This window comes from Tasmannia lanceolata, unplaced genomic scaffold (assembly GCF_043159265.1).
Source record: "Tasmannia lanceolata isolate RefF3 unplaced genomic scaffold, GAP_Taslan_0.1 ptg000006l, whole genome shotgun sequence".
Taxonomy (NCBI): Eukaryota; Viridiplantae; Streptophyta; class Magnoliopsida; order Canellales; family Winteraceae; genus Tasmannia; species Tasmannia lanceolata.
In genome coordinates this window covers 42,312,942-42,331,307 of record NW_027518683.1, presented here as the reverse complement: position 1 = coordinate 42,331,307, position 18,366 = coordinate 42,312,942, and the positions used below count along the sequence as shown (strand labels likewise).

At 39.4% G+C, this 18,366-nt stretch overlaps 1 protein-coding gene across 1 annotated transcript; it reads right to left on the bottom strand.

The window, feature by feature from the left end:
• Positions 1-6,257: 6,257 nt before the first annotated feature.
• Positions 6,258-11,360, bottom strand: MES17 (methyl esterase 17). The gene is made up of 4 exons (XM_077380886.1): positions 11,029-11,360; positions 9,434-9,574; positions 7,816-7,950; positions 6,258-6,787 (listed from the first exon to the last, which is right to left on the bottom strand). Exons 1-4 carry the CDS (start codon positions 11,278-11,280, stop codon positions 6,512-6,514), a joined length of 804 nt encoding a protein of 267 aa, XP_077237001.1. The 5' UTR covers positions 11,281-11,360; the 3' UTR covers positions 6,258-6,511.
• Positions 11,361-18,366: the final 7,006 nt, after the last annotated feature.

Here is an 18,366-nt window from a genome sequence, read left to right as displayed (position 1 = left end):
GAACCACTACGGAACCACATTTTCTACCCCGGAACCTCTAGGGAACCACATTTTATACCCCCAGAACCACTACGAAACCACATTTTATAGCCCACAACAACTATGGAACCACATTTTATACCTCAGAACCACTACGGAACCACATTTTCTACCCCGAAACCACTAGGGAACCACATTTTATACCCCGGAACCACTACGGAACCACATTTTCTACCCCGGAACCACTACGGAACCACATTTTATACCTCGGAACCACTACGGAACCACATTTTATACCCACTTATCCACTACGGAACCACATTTTATACCCCACAACCACTATGGAACCACATTTTATACCTCGGAACCACTACGGAACCACATTTTCTACCCCGGAACCTCTAGGGAACCACATTTTATACCCCGGAACCACTAAGAAACCTGATTTTATACCCCACAACCACTATGGAACCACATTTTATACCTCGGAACCATTACGGAACCACATTTTCTACCCCGGAACCACTAGGGAACGACATTTTATACCCTCGAACCACTAGGGAACCACATTTTCAACCCTGGAACCACTTCGGGACCACATTTTATACGGTGGAACCACATTTCATACCCCAGAACCACTAGGGAACCACATTACTACCCTCTATTCACAATTTCAAATAAACTTTGGATTTTTTCTGTGGTCTCAATCTGTGTATCTTTTGCAGTACTTTTAGTTTGTGACTGATATTTGCAGGAGTTTGGCATCAAATGGTTTTTCAGGAACATTCTCACCTTCAATTACCAAACTAAAGTTCTTGGTTAGCTTGTAAGTTATCATCTTCGTACTGTATCATTTGTTTTGTACTCAGGATTTATTTCTGTAAAATTAATGTGTACCAAATTAAGATGCTCACCTTAATTGAGTGAACGATGTGGCATGAGGGTTAACTGACATGAATTTACGATGATTTCAGCTTTTATTACTGATTTATGCTTTATACCTTTATCTGTTAGGAATGAGTGTTATATAGATTGAAAAAATGTTCTTCCTAACTGTTTCGTTTCTTTTTTATTGGTATCTGACATGAATTTACGGTGATTTCCACTCGTACTACAGATTTATGCTCTATATCTTAACTGTTACGAATGAGAATGTTGTATAGATTGAAAAAGTTCTTCCAAATATGTTGGTTCTTTTTATTGGTCTGTGTGATGAAATTAAAGAAAGCTACTCATATAATAACATTTAACAACTAACCAGCAGTCGGAACTTGGAATGCCTTTTGCATTGTTGTACCTTTTATACTTAAACTTAATCAATGTTCACTTAATATGCTACCATTATTCGGCTTTCTTATTGTTTGGTTTGTATTTTCAGCATGATATCCTTCACATTTGGAAAGTTATGTTGCTTGTGGTTATGCGCTTTTCTTGGATTGTATTTGTATCTACTGGAGTCATTGCTTCCCTTATCTGTGGGATGCTTTGACAGTGCTATGACTGACATATGTCAACCTGCTTGTAGTATTTTTTTTAGAAAAATAAAATTTCAAGACCATGAATTATGTGGTTAATGGATATTTTTATGGGTTTATTTGAATGAAATTCATGCATGAATTCATCTGTATCACTCTATGAGTCTGTCATGTATGTATGGCATAATATGGCAAGGTTTTAAAGAACAAGAGCACAGAAAAACAGAGCATGCCGCTAAAAACATACATTTTTCTCTATCAAAGTAGAACATGTAATTGTCCATGTCCATTGAAGTTCAAGAAACTGATACTGATAGCAAATAAAAGCATTGCAAAGCAGAAAAAAAAAGACTAAAAAAGATTGACACTAGATCTTATATTGTCCGAAATCAAGTTCCCAAGCATACATATTCAACTTCAAAACATTACAACCCAAAAATAGTGAAGAAGTGGTCACAATCTCAAATAAACTCCACAAAAACACCAATAGGTAACCTAGATACAATCTGAATGTTACAAGGAATATAGGATACCCATATGCGGCCACAATCCATTCAATGATTGGAACATTATGAGATAAAAGGAGGGAATAAACCTAGTCAAGAGAAAGGGATTCTGTCACCTTGTATTTTAAAGATGTTGCAGAGGTGCTGTTCAATGGGGTGAGGACGAGAGAGAGAGAGGGAGGGAACATTATGAGATAAAAGGAGGGAACAAACCTAGTCTCTACTCGGTTGATTCACATGGATGGGGAATTTGTTCAATGGGGTGAGGACGAGAGAGAGAGGGAGGGAGGGAGATTTTCGTCTCACCTCACACCCTGTTTTTTAAACAGTGTAAAAGCTAAAAACCTTAACTAAGGCTATTTTTGTCTTTATACAATTTTTCTCTCACCTCACACCCTTTTTTTATAATTTACAAATTACTACCCTTTTTTCATAATTTCGAAAAAACATTGCATTTTTCTCATCATTTGCCCAAAAAAAAATATCCACTTTCAAGCAGTGAAAATTGTAGAATTTTATGAGCAAGAATACATAAAACAAGTAGAGAGTTTTTCTTTCTTAGAGGAAGAACACTGTTCACAAACTTTTAATATATTATTCCATCACTCAAAATAAACACAACAGCGCTTTAAATAGAATTGTGGTTGTACGTGCAACACCAACCAAAAACTCATATTTCACTCCTCAATCCTAACAACACATGACTCCCGTAGATAAAGAGAACTTCCTAGGAAATAGCTAATAAACTTTATCAATATAACAAGAGGAATGATAGATGCAAGGGCTCTCTTTATGCAAGGGTTAGAGAAGGGCCCTTGAATAGATCCACGTCGTATTTAAAGTCGGTTGAGAAACTGAATTCGGTTGCACTTAATGATGTGGATCTATTCAAGGGCCTTTCTTTAGCCCTGCATAAAGAAGGCCCTTGCATCTATCACTCCTCATATAACAACTACCAAAATAATTCCACCCTTACACCTACTTATAGAACACCAAAGAGTTAAAAACTAATTTGGGTTAGGTTGACCCCACTAGCTTGCAATTATTAATTCCAACACTCCCCCTTAATTCAAACTACGCAAATGGATGTACTCCCATCTTTTGAGGAAATTTCTTGAACTTTTCTTCTAGCAATGCTTTGATGAATATATCCGACACTTGATCTTTAGTGTTGGAATGCTTTAGTTCCACTTCTTCTTTCACTACAACAAACACGGTCTATAGTGGCGGTCTTGGAAACCGCTACTAAAGCGAGGCCACAATGTGTGGAAATTCCGTAAAATATTGTGTCATACATTTAGCGGCGGTCTTGACCGCGGTATATATGTTATAGAAGAAACACAAAATCATACCGTAACAATAGCTTGCACGTGAAGTTTCACTACTCCCGAATTTTCTCCGCGACGGTTTTCTTCCCCCGCTTTTCCCCTTTTGCTCTCTTATAGTAGTACTGAAAGAAGCTCCTTTTCCCTCTTGAAACCTCACCACCGCTCTGCAACTATCAAATACCTCAACGATGTTGGTCAAAACTCAAAAGTTCTCATTTTTTCACAGAAAACATCATAGATCTGGTTATAAACCAGTCCAAAACCTCCTCCTTCTCTGTAAAAATCACTTCTCTCTTCTCTAACTAGAAAATCCTCGTAAAATCGCTAATTTTCAGTCTTGGAACGAGACCGAACCAAGATCTGGCTAGCAATATCAACAAATACCCCGAAATATTGTCTTAAAATCAACTCCTAGTGTCTCCTTCCTCGGAGAAAATCCAAATCCGTGCATCTCCTTCCTCGAGAAAGCTCAAATCCATCCCCTACTCTTGATTTGTCCTTTTCCGGGTATGTCTCTGCAATTTGTTTTGTTTATTTTTTATTTATGTATTTTTATTTTGGGTTTTCTGTGTTATTAGGTTTTGTGTATTTTTATTTAGGGTTTACTCTATACAAGACTTAAGGTTTTCTGTAGTTTTATTTTGGGTTTTCCCCTTTGCAATACTTAGGGTTTTCTGTTTTATTACGTTTTATGTAATTTTTATTTAGGGTTTTCTGTGTTATTACTTAGGGTTTCGCAATTTTTGTTTTGCTTTCTTCAGTTTCTGATTTTTTTTGCATTATTTTTTGTTTTGTTTTGATCATTTACTATTTCCCCCTTTCTTGTTAGAACACCTGGAAGATAATCTAGCTATTTACAATTTGTAATCCAGGGTTTGGACTCAATCTCCGTTCTATTAGGTTTAAGAAATGATATTGTTTATTTTAATTCCATGCTTGCGCCTCGGTTAGGTTTTCAAATATAAGTTTTGTAATTTTTTTCCGTTCTGTTGGTTGAAGAATTCTTTTTTATTTGAAAGAGATCGATTTTGGTGAATGAAAGTTTATCTTATAGCATTTATATTATGGCTCAAGTTTTTCCTATTTGCAAGAAACGTCGGATGCCGTTATATTTTTTAGTATGAGGTTGTTTTGGATATGTGTACAAACTGCATGTAATAAATTAGAGAAGTGGAAGAGAGTTGTTGTATTGGGATGTTCCCCTCCTAGTTGCATCTGGGCCGTATCTACCTCAATCCAAGTTTACCTCCTTAAAAAGTAACTACAACAAGCCCAAAATTTTTTTTTAGAAAATCCCAACAGATTATTTTTGAATCGTATTGGGAAGAAGTCCATTTTCTATCAAATAACCAATTTCCATCTTACACCTAGTACCCAACCAATAAAGTACCCAAAAATGTAAGAAGAAAATACAAGTCCTAGAAATCATATAAGATTATAGGACTCACGTGGTTATTTTGAGCCTTCTGATGCAGTGCCAACATGGTAGCCATGTCATGCCTAGGTGGTTTTGGTGGAGTTCCAAGGTGCAGTCCCTCATTAATGTTGCTGGCCCGTTTTGAACCTGATTTTTGAGCTTCTAAATGGAAGAATTATGGAAAGTGGTAAATTACAAAGTTGTAGGTCTCTTTGAGATCTTTTCAACAAGTATTTGTGCTTGAAAATTAGACAAGAGGGTAGAATGTTATGGCACTTTTTGTGGACTGTGTTTGTGGGTTCCCAAAACAGTCAAAGTTAGTGAGTTACAATGCAATTAATGTTATGTTAGTCCCTAAGCTAGCTAGTGGAGAATCTTGAACGAATTTGCTTTGGTTTTCTTTTATTTAAAGAGTTAGAAACCATCTTTAGAGGGGATTTTTGATGTTGAGAAACTTATGTAATTGATGGAATATCAATTGGGTTGAGCATTGCTCCCATTTTCTTCTTCTTCTCTTGTTGTAGATGAAATGCATGAACTGTTACATGATATGAACCCAATGTCGAGCCATGATGATGACAATGGACCGGCAAATGAGGAGGGTGAGCGAGGAGATGCAAGTAGGCACGGGCCTGATGCAGATGTAGAGAAGTTTTTCAAATTATTGCAAGATGCCGAGTACGAATTATAACCAGGAAGCAAATTCACAAAGTTTTCTTTCACGGTTCGGTTGTTTCACATAAAGTGTCTCAACGGGTGGAGCAACAAATCATTCACAATGTTGCTTGAGTTGTTGAAAGAGGTACTTCCGGAGGGTGCATCACTGCCGAAATCCTTTTATGAAACGAAGAAGATTGTTAAGGATTTGAGCCTCCATTACAATAAAATCGATGCATGCCCCAATGATTGTATGCTATACTGGAAGGAAGCCTCCAACGATTCTACATGTCGCATATGTGGGGCTTTGAGGTGGAAAACAATTGAAGGGCATTCAAAAGATCAAAGAACTCATTCATCCACAAAAGAGCAAGAGGTTCCTGCAAAGATTCTGCGTCATTTCCCTTTGAAACCAAGGTTGCAGAGGCTGTACATGTCAACTAAAACAGCTTCTTTCATAACATGGCATAATGACAACCGTACCAAAGATGATATATCAAGGCGTGGAGAAGATATTTCATCGGGAAGATTTCACCAGCGAGAGAGAGAGAGAGAGAGAGAGAGAGAGAGAGAGAGAGAGGGAAATGAGGAAAGAAAGAGAGGGAAGTTTCACGCCCTACATCCACGAACGCTGGGCTAAAAAGTTTTATGCAAACATTACGTTATTTCTCCCGAAACATGCTTTCTCCCTACTTTTTTTAAACGAACACCGGGGAATGTACGCCGGGAGAAACTAGTTTTTTTTTTTAGTGTCCCCTCACTACCACACTCTCAGACCATCTCTCACAACTGACCCCACTAATATTACAGGGAATATTTTTTCATGGTTAGCAAACATGCCCTTAGAGCATAATATCATCTCCAACAATGTATTTCCAATAACATGACGAACACATTAAGAAAAATGGGAAGTGTCATTATTGAAACAATTGAGTATGAATATCGTCTCCAAAAATGTACTTCCAAAAACAACATAAGCACATTTCTAATAGCAATTTGATAGGCAATTTCGCCTAAAGACATTTTGCGGCTTACTTTTGCATGGGAAAACAGCCGCATAAGATGAATTAAATGAATAAGACAAAATCGATCCGCTAAAAAGTGAGCCGCAAAATGGCTTTATCGCGAAATTGCCTAGCAAGTCCCTTTCTAATAGCAGTCATTAGATGCCGAGGCTTTCAGTAGGAGGCCCGAAAGCTGGCCAGGGACCGAGAAAAATGGGCTGTGGTCACTCTCCACCGTAAACACCTTGCTCGGCGGCCACTTCTTAATCATTGCATCTTGTTGGGCCAGTTTCATGACCCGATCTCTTGTAGTTCTTACATAGACTCGCCTCACCTTTTCGACACTGTCTCCACCTCTGAACTTTGTTCTTCTTAGTGCAGTTGGGCCTGGGCGTAAGAGCATAGAAGCTAGGGCCGCATCCTAATCCAATCAAAGTCGAGTCCAAAATTTTCTTATTAGATCTAGGAAATACCTTTTGATTTGAGAAATTCTATGGCTCGAATTTTTAGTATTCTCTTATTTACCTTCTACATCAACTATTTAGATATAATAACGTCACTTTTTTGGTAGGTAACCTATTTTTCATAGGTAATTTAGCAGGATTGAACCTCCGACCTCTCGGTTGAAGAACAAAGGCTTGACCATTGAGCTAGAGGCTCAATCCCAGTACTGTTGCATATTGTCACTATGAAACTGGGGAAATGGAAGGGGAAAGTGAGGAAGAAACAGATGCATTTGGGGAGATGCATTAGGGGTGCTATTTGGGCTGGGTCGGGTTGAGCTTTTGCTAAAAAATGAATTGGAATCAAATTGAACCCAATATATGATTACAAGTTAAAAGCTCAACCCGAATTCCTGAAAATTGGCCTAGGACCCTACAATTGAATTGAACAACAATATCTTCAGACAGAAATATCCCCACCTTTTTCATAGATGAACAACATACCCATATTCTATTAGGAAGTGATACATCCCATTTTTCCTAAGAAATATTTTTATTGAAAATGTTTTTCCCCAATAAATTCGATTTTGCCACTTTTATTAGCCGATCTCGATTTTCACCCAAGGTGGGGCCCACCATTTTGCACATGTTTTGATATGGTATGGCCCTCAATCTCTACCCAAACTCATGCACTTTGGTGGGGCGCACCATTTCACACCATGTCTGGATTAGGATGGATCCCACCCAAATCCATGCATAGAGTTGGGCTCAGCATTTTACACCATGTTTTGATATAATTGGCGTAACCAACTCAACTCAAGCCCATTGAGTGGGCCAACTCAACTCAAGCCCATTGAGTGGGCCCCACATTTTACATCATGTTTACACAAGTCATGTTCTGATGGGCTGGGGCCCATTATTTTACATCCATGCATAGTATGGCCAAGAATGTTTAAATCCAAATTGGGCATGAACAGGCCTAGTGAGCTTTTTTTTTTTGGCTTACCTCTTCTGGGCTTTGGTGATAGAGAATCTTTCGTTGAAATTCCTTTCTGATGAGAATACTCGTTGGAGGCTTATCATCCCCTAAACCGAACCCTACTTCATACACGTCTCCGAATTCAGAAAGGTCCGGAAAACCCTGTTTAAGAAAATAACTAAAAATCAGCAAAAAATTTCTTCAAAAATCATGTAAAATTATTGGGATTTCTAAGCAGGACGCTCAGCAAGACGGCAGGGCAGGGACGACCACTCCTTAAATGCCACGTCAACAGTTGTCCTACACCTGTTGCCCTCTTGAGTGCCCTCACTATAAATTTGCATATAATTAAGCATAGTCTTATTCGCATATACCATTTCAAAAAATATATAATCTTATTGTAATATAATTAATTAGCCTACCCCAACTAACTAGTTTGGGACAGAGGCTTAGTTGAGTTGAGTTGAGTTGAATATTGGAAGATAATTACACGAGATTTTATATGATGTATGTGTGTAAAGTCCAGTATTTTTTGAAAAACATACAGTGGAGTTCACTTCATAGGATGATCCAAACCGTTCATTTTTTGAGCAAAAACGTAAATAGGCTTGAAACCCTTAAATCATTTTCATGGGATGATCATAACCCTCTGATCTGTAGAGGGACTGAACAGTATAGAAACCTCTATAGATCGGAGGGTTAGGATTATCCTATAGAGATGATTTCAGGGTACAGCTTATTTACGTTGTGATTCAACCAATGAACGACTTGGATCAATTTTTTGAAAAATACTTACTTCTTACGCATACACCACATAAAATCTGTAATTATACAAATTCATAATGGTTATAATAGTGTTAGAGTGTGAGAGATCTCACCGTTACTTAGTTGGGTAATCTAAACAATTACCAAAGCTAGCTAATACACCAACAATCCAACGGTGAGATCTGACCGTTGGATCAACAGATATGACAATCAGACGATCATGTACATAATTTTTTAAGTAATCTGTCTATTACTAAGCCTTTCAAGAAGAGCATTGTTTTCGTTAAAGTGATAATGTTGTAGCATGGGCATAATGCCATGCCTAGGGTGTTCACATCCATGAATGTAACAAGCCATGACAAATCCAACCTATTGCCCTAAGTCCCTCTCATCAGATGATTTTGGGCCATTGATCAAGCATGATGAAAAAACATCTTTTAAAATGTCTTTAAAATGCGGGTCCATTGTTTTGAATCTTAAGACTGCATGGGGATTTGCTAGGGACCATGGCACAAGGCATTTCACGGACCGGCTGTTGCATGAGAGAGCAGCCTTCTTCTTTCTGCGATGGCCGCTAGCAAATCCCAGATTGCATGATTTTGGAAAATTGGAGATCCAAAGAAGGGCCTACCAAATGAAATGTTCAAATCGATCAAAGGTGGGGCCTACTATGGTCATAAGCATTCTTCCACAGCTATAATGCAATTTTTAGACTACCCTGTCTATTGTATGTCCAATCATCATATGGCTCATAATAATAGTGATTGATCAGGGAATCCTAACCAGTCGATCAATCCAAGGTGGGCCCCATGGGAAAGGACGGCCCTAATTAACTATCAGGTCAATTTATAAAAATAAATCAATAAAAAGTTTTACGTACGTCTTGAATATCTTGCTGGGAGGAGAAGCCAAATCGTAGCATCGAGGCTGCCACGTAGACTGCCAGATGGATTTTGTCTCCGAATTCCTGACTTGCATAAGTGACATTAAGCCCTCCGGAGCTATGGCCCACTAAAATCACCTGCAAAAATGTTAAATAATTAAAAAATAAATAAAAACCAGGGCAAAAGAAATGAAACAACCATTTATTTCTTAGGAAATGATATTTCCAACCCTTTTCTAGGCATTTCACACCCTTTTCTTTGTCTTTTCTGGTCACATGGAAAAAATACAATTGAGTTGAGAAAAAAAAATTTATTTTTTCCATAGGGAGCTGGTATATTGGTATTGCCACCCAAATTGTTCTTGTACTTCATCGAATCTGTCTTATGTAATCACTGTACGGACCAATGATAAGAGTCAAAATAAAATAGATAGTTCATCGAAAAAAAATGACTGCCTTTATCATTTTCCCTCCCTCATTATGGAGTGTTTTAATGAAAAAGTGTCACAGAATTAAAAAAGAAAAAAAAAAGGGGGCGGGGCGGGGTGCGGCGGGGAGGGGGAGGGGGTTTTCTTAAACAAAAACAGATATAATTTTCTCTTAAATGGATGTGATTGATAGTGGCACTACCAGGTTTTGATAATCGCACAAACTTAGCTTGTCTTTTCTTTTTTAAAAGGCTGCTGTGCTGAGAGCTTTTTGGGAAATGTAATAACCATCGACAGCTGTTTAATAAATAAAAGACAAGATGACTTTGCGTAATTTTCAAAACATCGTACACCCAATAGGCCAATATCAGTAGCCTTAAATGAAAAAGGTACTGAAAAGGAAAAAAAAATAAAGCTTTTATTGCACTACCATCTTCTCATAAAAAGCTTTTATTGCTTTTAAGTATAAATGAATAAGAGTTGTCATAAAAAAGCTTGTATAGTTTAATGAAAAAGGTCATAAAAATAAGGGGAACTGATATATTTGCCCTCTTTTCTTCCCTGGCCAGTCCTCTCTAGAGTGTATTTATGACAAATACACTACAAGCGGGTGACCCAAGGAAGAAAAAAGGGGCGAATAAATCATTTACCAAAATAAAACCCAGTTCTTATAAAGCATAAAAAAGCATAATTAGTGAAGATAAATGATATCGGCACAACCATGTCTTAATAATTGCACTAAACCATCTTGTCTTATTTAAAGTGCAGTCAAAGGCTATTACAGTTACCAAAAATCTTTCACAAGGCAATCACAAAGGAAAAGACAAGCTGAGTTTGTGCAATTATTAAAACATGTTTATGCTGCTATCATTTCATTTTTAATGAAAAAGTTAAAATATAAAACCCAATTCTCAAAGGCTACTGATACTGGCACTACAGTGTTTTGATAATTTCACTAACTGACTTTGTCTTTTACTATTTAACCAGCTGTCAATTATTCTCACAATTTCCCAAAAAAGCAAATTGAGAAAGAAAAGACAAGCTGGGTTAGTACAAAAATCAAAACACGGTAGTGCCAATATCAGTATCCTTCTTATATCATAATCGTAGAAAAAGGATGATGAAGAAGAAGAAGCTCTTACGGTTTGTATGAAAATCCATTACCTTCTCATCCTCGGGCAAGGCAGACATGAAATCAAATAGTGGCTTATTGTAATCTTCGAACGATTCGACCGAGTCCGAGTCGGATCGGTCGATTCCAGCACCTTTAAGATCAATACAAGTCACCTTGTTGCCAGAATTCTCCAAAAGCCACCTGATTTTGTACCAACACCAAGCTCCATGGCTTATGCCATGCACCAGAACAAAGTGCATAGGCTTCGACCCCATTCTGTATATTTCAAACTCTTCCCCCATTACAAAACTCTCTCCTCTCTTCTTTTAAAACTCTCTCTCTCTCTGTCTGTCTCTCTGAAATGAAACTTTGGAAATGGAGATTTTTTGTCAGGAATGATTGTATTAGGGGTTTACACGTGTTATTATATTTAATTTGGAATTAGAAATCAGTCTGTCGTGTCTTAAAATATTTTATTCTTTTTTTAATTTATCAAGTGCAGTCCAGACGATATCTTTGGGTCGTGTTAGACTTGAAAATCATTAAATATCTTATCAGGGGATTTGGTAGGTCCATCGCAAAAGGCATTTCGAGGATGGGCTGTTGCATGTGAGAGCTGCCAGATAGGCTCACTTTTCATTAGATTTTGTCTTAAAGTTGCCCACTGTTCACGTCAAATCATGTTATAGCGGGGGCGCATAAGTACTACAGTGGAGGGTGAAAATATCATCTCCGTTGAGGAATGCTAAACTCACCTTTGCATAAATAAAATGAAAGGGCACCATTGGTTGAAAGTAACTAAACCAAAGTGCATTTAATGTCCTTGACTTTAACAGTTTTCGGTGCTACGACTTTAGATCAATTGGGGTGCCATTTCATCTTATTCATGCAAGGGCGCCCTTGAGTTTAGCATTCCTCTTTTAACAAAATTCTGCATACCAAATTGGTAAGTTCCACCCATTCCATTTGTTGAAGTTTGCCAAGAAGTGGGTATTGTAGACATTCATATGAAAATTAAAGACTATTTATTAAACTGCCCAATTTTTCCTAAAACTTTGCATAAAATCAAGTATTTTTTCAAAAAGTACAGTGGGACCCACTTCATCGGATGATCCGAACTGCTCATTTGTTGGGCCACAAAGTAAATAGGTTTTATGCTGTCATTCATTCCATACGATGATCCTAACCCTCCAATTTGTGGGTGTTTTCATAATATGCAGTCCTCTAAAGAACAAGGTTAGGACCATCATATGGAAATCATTTTCGAGGAACAACCTAATTATGTTGTGCCCTACAATTTAACAGTTTCAATTATCATATGAAGTGTGCCACTGTACTTTTTGAAAAGGGAATTGCTAGCGTCCATCGCAAAAGGCTTTTCGCAGCTGGTCTGTTGCAGATCAGACTAGCCACCTCGTTAATGAAGACAACAGCTGAGCAAATCCCTTTTCAAAAATATTGGACTTTCACCCCCTGACACCATAAAACATCTAAACACAATTCCTTTCTCTCTCTTTTTTCAAGTATTGTGGCAATTGTCTTGTAAAGAAATGCTTAAAACTTATAATTCATTATGGGAAATGATATTCCCCCCCCTAAACCGATAAAATCGCCTCTTTAAGGTTTCTTTGAGAATGGTTGGTATGTGACGGCTTGTTTTGGGAATTGTAATAACCTTTGACATATGTTTAAATAATACAAAGGCTAAGATAGTGATATTATCAAAACATGGTAGTGCCAATATCAGTAGCCTTCATTATTGTAAGCATTTATAAATAGGAGCCAGTAAAAAAGGTATTTGTAATTAGGAATTGAGACCCCAAAAAATTAAGTGTTTTCCTCCTCCTCAAATTGTCTTATTCGAGAGGTTTTTACTTCTTTCTAGTGTGGGAATTGGTATATTCGCCCGGTTTTCTCCCCCGGCCACCCGAGTAGTGTAAAAAAAAGTTGTCATGATCAAGGTTTTAAATTTCAACTGAAATTTCGGATTTCGGTCGAAACTGAAACCGAAACTTTCCGAAACAAAAATGACTGGGGAAATTTCCAAAATTTCGTCGAAATTTTAGATTAAATATTATTATTTTATCTGTTTACAGAGTTTTAGCCGAAATTACCGAAATTTCAGCCCAAAAAACCGGCATTTCATGTCTTTCTACCCAATTTCAACCGAAATTTCAGGATTTCAGCGGAAATTTCAGTTTCAGTTTGGCCCGAAATTTAAAACCTTGGTCATAATTCATAAATGCACTAGAGGGGGGGTAGCCTGGGGACGAAAAGAGGGCGTAGATATCACTTGCCAAATCGAAAGGACAGAAGGCTGACATAAAATTATGTGTGGAAAATCCCTTTTGAAAAATATTGGACTTTCACCCCCTGACACAATATAAAACATCTAAATACATTTCCTTTCTCTCTCTTTTTTCAAGTATTGTGGCAATTGTCTTGTAAAGAAATGTTTAAAACTTATAATTCATTATGGGAAATGATATTTTCCCCCCTTAACGGATAAAATCCCCCTCTTTAACGGTTTCTTTGAGATTGTTTTGGGAATTGTAATAACCTTTGACATATGTTTAAATAATAAAAAGGCTAAGATAGAGATATTATCAAAACATGGTAGTGCCAATATCAGTAGCCTTCATTATTGTAAGTTTTTATAAATAGGAGTCAGTAAAAAAGGTATTTGTAATTAGGAATTGAAACCCCAAAAAATTAAGTGTTTTCCTCCACCTCAAATTGTCTTATTCGAGAGGTTTTTACTTCTTTTTAGTGTGGGAATTGGTATATTGGCCCAGTTTTCTCCCCCCGGCCACCCGATTAGTGTAAAAAAAAGTTGTCATGATCAAGGTTTTAAATTTCGACCGAAATTTCGGATTTCGGTTGAAACCGAGACTGAAACGTTCCGAAACAGAAATGACAGGGGAAATTTCCAAAATTTTGGCGAAATTTTAGATAAAATATTATTATTTTATTTGTTTACAGAGTTTCAGCTGAAATTACTGAAATTTCAGCCCAAAAAAACTGGCATTTCACGTCTTTCTACCCAATTTCAGGATTTCGACGGAAATTTCGGTTTCGGTTTGGTCCGAAATTTAAAACCTTGGTCATAATTCATAAATGCACTAGAGGGGGTAGCCTAGGGACAAAAAGAGGGCGAAGATATCAGTTGCCAAATCGAAAGGACAAAAGGCTGACATAAAATTATGTGTGGAAATGTGTGGGAATAGCTTACGTCAATGCATCACAAGTACCAGCTAAGATGCGGTAAAATTTACTGTTGGACAGATGGAACTAATAATTTGACTCTTATTATCTTCCTGTAATCTGGGCATTTTCTTATCTTCCTGTCAACTCTCTTTTATCATATATATATATATATTACTGTAATATGACTCTATATGATGTGGTTTGGGAATAGATGCCAGCTCCCTCCTTGCTTCATGGAGTTGTGACTCTTTCTATGTATTTGTCTCGATGCTCATGTACCAAGGTAAAGAGGACTGTTTGCAAAATGGAAATCCGGTTTATAAAACAATAAACCGGAAAGTGATATATTCGCCCCTGTTTGTCCCCTGGGCCACTCTCCCTCTAGTGTATTTATAACTACTTTAACACCAATAGGGGGCGACCCAAGTCTCGATACAAGTTCTTCTATCTTGACACCTGCGCTAGAAAACAAGGGTGAGAGCCCGAATCCCCACCAAACATAAAAAAAAACACGGTGAAAATGACGAAATCATCAATCATTTCCACTTTCAGCCCTGTTTGCAACTATGATTATTTTTTTCCTGAAAATAAGTTTAGTCAGTGGAAAATTCTAAAACAAGTACTACTAATTAAGCCCTGTTCATTTAAGAATATGCCAACCGGTTGGGAGTCCAAAACCAATTATTGTACTCAAATTTACATAAAATTTTGAATCCAATAATTGGTTTTGGATTCACATTTGGTTAGCATAATCGCAAACGATCAGGGCCTTACTTTGAGATTATGACAAGTGATTGTGAGTGCCAAACCGATTTTTGGACTCAAAATTACATTTAAATTTGGGCAGTGATAAATCGACCCTCCAAAATGATAAATCGACTCCCCATGTGTCTATCGATCTCTCTCAAAACCAGAGGAGAGAGAAAGACACATGGGGAGTCGATTTATCATATTTGAGAGTCGATTTATCACTCCCCTTAAATTTGAGTCTGATAATCAGTTTCAAACTCATACTCAATTGTCATAGTCATAAACGATTAGGATTTTAATCTTGAATTGATTTATGATATCACTGGGGAGAGTTTTCTTGACCTATTAGATCTATAGAGACTTTATGTGGTGCCCGAGCATGAAGTCCATTGTAGGGGGCACTACCCTTAATATTTAATCCAACATCAGCCTCTTAAAAAGTGGGCTGCTATTGTATCAAATAGTACTTCTGTCTTACCTTGGCTTTTTGGTCGTAGCCTTGATCATATATACCTCACTAGAAGGTGGTAGCCTTGATTATTTTTCTAGATCTATTGACATCACTTAGATATTCTCAGGTGAGGGTTTATTGTGAATTTTTTAAGTATTTCTTTGCATAGTTATTGTGACATTTGATTATAAAATTTAAATTTTAAGTTACCTCCTAAATTAAAATTACCTTTAAAATAATCTTATTTTTGAATTATATATAGTGCTAACACAATAATCTCTTTAACGAAAATAAATTAATTTCTAAGTTATAGTGCAAACCACACATTGGGATCAAATTTCAGTATGGTGTGGTTGAAGTTCTGAGGCATTATTTTCAAGTTCCTTTGCATTTTGGGAGGCTCTAATTAAATTTAGAAAAATGATAGTTTAGAGCTTCTCTTAGTCATGATTCCAATTAACAAATCACTCGATCCATATGCATATTTTATTTCCGGCATAACATGGTTCAAAATTATGCATTCCTAGCTAATAATTTCAACATTGATTAAATAAATACTTGGCCACCATTACACATTCAACAATTATAATTTCATTATTTGGATGGTTAGAATCTCCTGATCAGTCTAATTGATACTTTCCCTTAAAAACTGCTGATGGGGTGTGAAAACACCAGCCTCTCACAGGCCGCCACCTGTCCCAGAGTAGGTGAACTGCAGCCTCTCACAGGCCGCCACCTGTCCTGGACACCTGTCCAGGACACCTCACCAGATTTTCCTATAAATACAGGATCAAAGCTCAGACTAATGGGTAATGCGAAAATCCCTTCTCTCCCTAAACTCTTAGACATCTCCCCTTCACTCCTGCTCATACTGACTTGAGTGTCGAAGGGCCTGTCCGGAGTAAAACCCGGTCTGGTCTTCTGACCTCGCTTGCCTTGTGCAGGACTCAGCCCTCATAGCAGGACTCTCTCTCGACCACCTCACTCCTCGTTCACTCTGGTCCTTCAGGACTCAGCTCCCCTAGTCATCCAGCTCAGCTCTTACATCACTGCTGTACCTGTTACCGATTTTAGGTCTAACAGATTGGCGCCATCCGTGGGACCCCAGAACTAAAAGCTGTCTTTACACATCCCACTCACAAAAATGGCAGGACGCAAGAGTACGCGGATGCCTACTGCGCGGGCGCGGACTACCCAAACCGCGCTACCCCGCAGGACCCGGAGCGAGCGAATCGCATCACTAGTAGTAGCAGCTTCTGCTACAGCAGAGCAGAGCCCGGCTCGCTCAGAACATCTGAATCCCTTGCCCACCCCGGAGCAGGTTCAAGCTCTATTTCAGCAGATGACAGCCCTCGTTGGGCAGTACCAGCAACTACTTCAACTGCCCCCTCAACCTCCCCCAGAGGCTCCGCGATCTGTCCAAGGAAGGCCAGACGTCCACAGGGGAGAGTCATCACACCATGGTGAGGGCCGAACTCATCATTCCACCAGGCAAGTCCCTCACCCCACGACGAGGCATGCCCAAACAGAGCCTCATCACCGTGAAAGGTCGCGGTCCCCCTCCGCACAGAGGCGCCGAGCTCATCAAGATCGTGCGCCACCGGCGAAACCTCGACCTCGTCGTATGAGTCGGGAGAGCCAATCCGGCTCCGCGGCGAGCCAGTCTGTGGAAAGGATCAGGTCCTTGGACCACAGGACGGATCCGCTGCTACAGAGAATGGAGGAGATGGACCATCGGATAGAGGAACTGGCGAAGGACCAGAGCCGGCCCGTCTCCAGGGCGTTCTCAAGTAGGACGCCATTCACTGATGATGTTCTGGGTGCCCCAGCACCCAGAGGGTTTAAAATGCCCGCCGTCCCTCAGTATGACGGCACTACAGACCCCGTGGACCACTTGGAGACGTTCAGAACAATTATGCTCCTCCACGGAGCTTCCGATGGCTTTCTTTGCAGAGCGTTTCCAACGACGCTAACTGGCGCAGCAAGAGACTGGTATTCCAGGATCAAACCGAACTCCATCAACAATTTTGATGATTTTGGAGAGGATCTTGTCCGCCACTTCATGAGCAGCCGCAGGCCAAGGAAAACAACAGCTTCCCTGATGGCCTTGCGACAGGACGACAACGAGCCTCTGAAGGTGTTCGTCCGTCGATTCAACAGGGAGGCACTTCAAGTGCCAAATCTAGATCCCTCAGCAGCAATGAATGCGCTCCTCGCGGGCGCCAGGTCTAATGAATTCCGTCGAGCGGTGGCTCGACAAAATCCGCACTCACTAGCGGATCTTATGGCCGGAGCAGAAGAGTACATAACGGTGGAAGAAACACTGGCAGCTCTTAATTCAAATCGGAGGATAACCTCTGAAGAGAAGAATCTCCCTAAGCAGCGCAGGGAGGATAAACCTCCCAGGAGAGAGAAGTCTCCACCTCCTCAGAGAAGAGAAGAAAACTTCACGCCTCTCAACACCTCCAGAAAGCACGTACTGGCGGCGATCAGCGAAGAAGAGTTCGTGAAGTGGCCTGCTAGAATGATCTCCAAGGGAAACAGGCGAGATCCCTCAAAGTACTGCCGGTTCCACAAGGACCACGGCCACGACACAGATGATTGTTGGCAACTCAAGCAGGAAATTGAACAACTCATCAGCCGGGGCTATTTGAAAAAGTATATCCGAACTGACAGCCGCAACCAAGAGCGCAGAGGAAAGAGCCCCCAGGGCCGCAGCCGTCGAAGATCACAGCAGCCCCCTGCTCGGGACAAAACTCCTCAGCTGGCCAATGCGCAGCCTGAGGCACCCCGATCTCAGCCAAGGGGGGTCATCGGTACAATTATGGGTGGGCCTGCCGCTGGGGGCACCTCCTCTACCGCTCGCAAAGCATATGCACGGCGAGTTAACGCCGTGCACACAACCAGCAAAAAGACGAGAACGGAGAATGAGATCTCCTTCTCAGATGCAGATCTGGATAATCTTATCCTGCCCCACGAC

Excerpts from the sequence above, each read along its gene's own strand:
- MES17 (XM_077380886.1), bottom strand. The coding sequence starts at position 11,280 with ATGGGGGAAGAGTTTGAAATATACAGAATGGGGTCGAAGCCTATGCAC. Across the intron at positions 7,951-9,433 it reads CCCAGCAAGATATTCAAGAC|GGTTTTCCGGACCTTTCTGA; the intron begins GTACGTAAAACT and ends TTTCTTAAACAG. Across the intron at positions 6,788-7,815 it reads ATCACCAAAGCCCAGAAGAG|GATGCGGCCCTAGCTTCTAT; the intron begins GTAAGCCAAAAA and ends TGATTGGATTAG.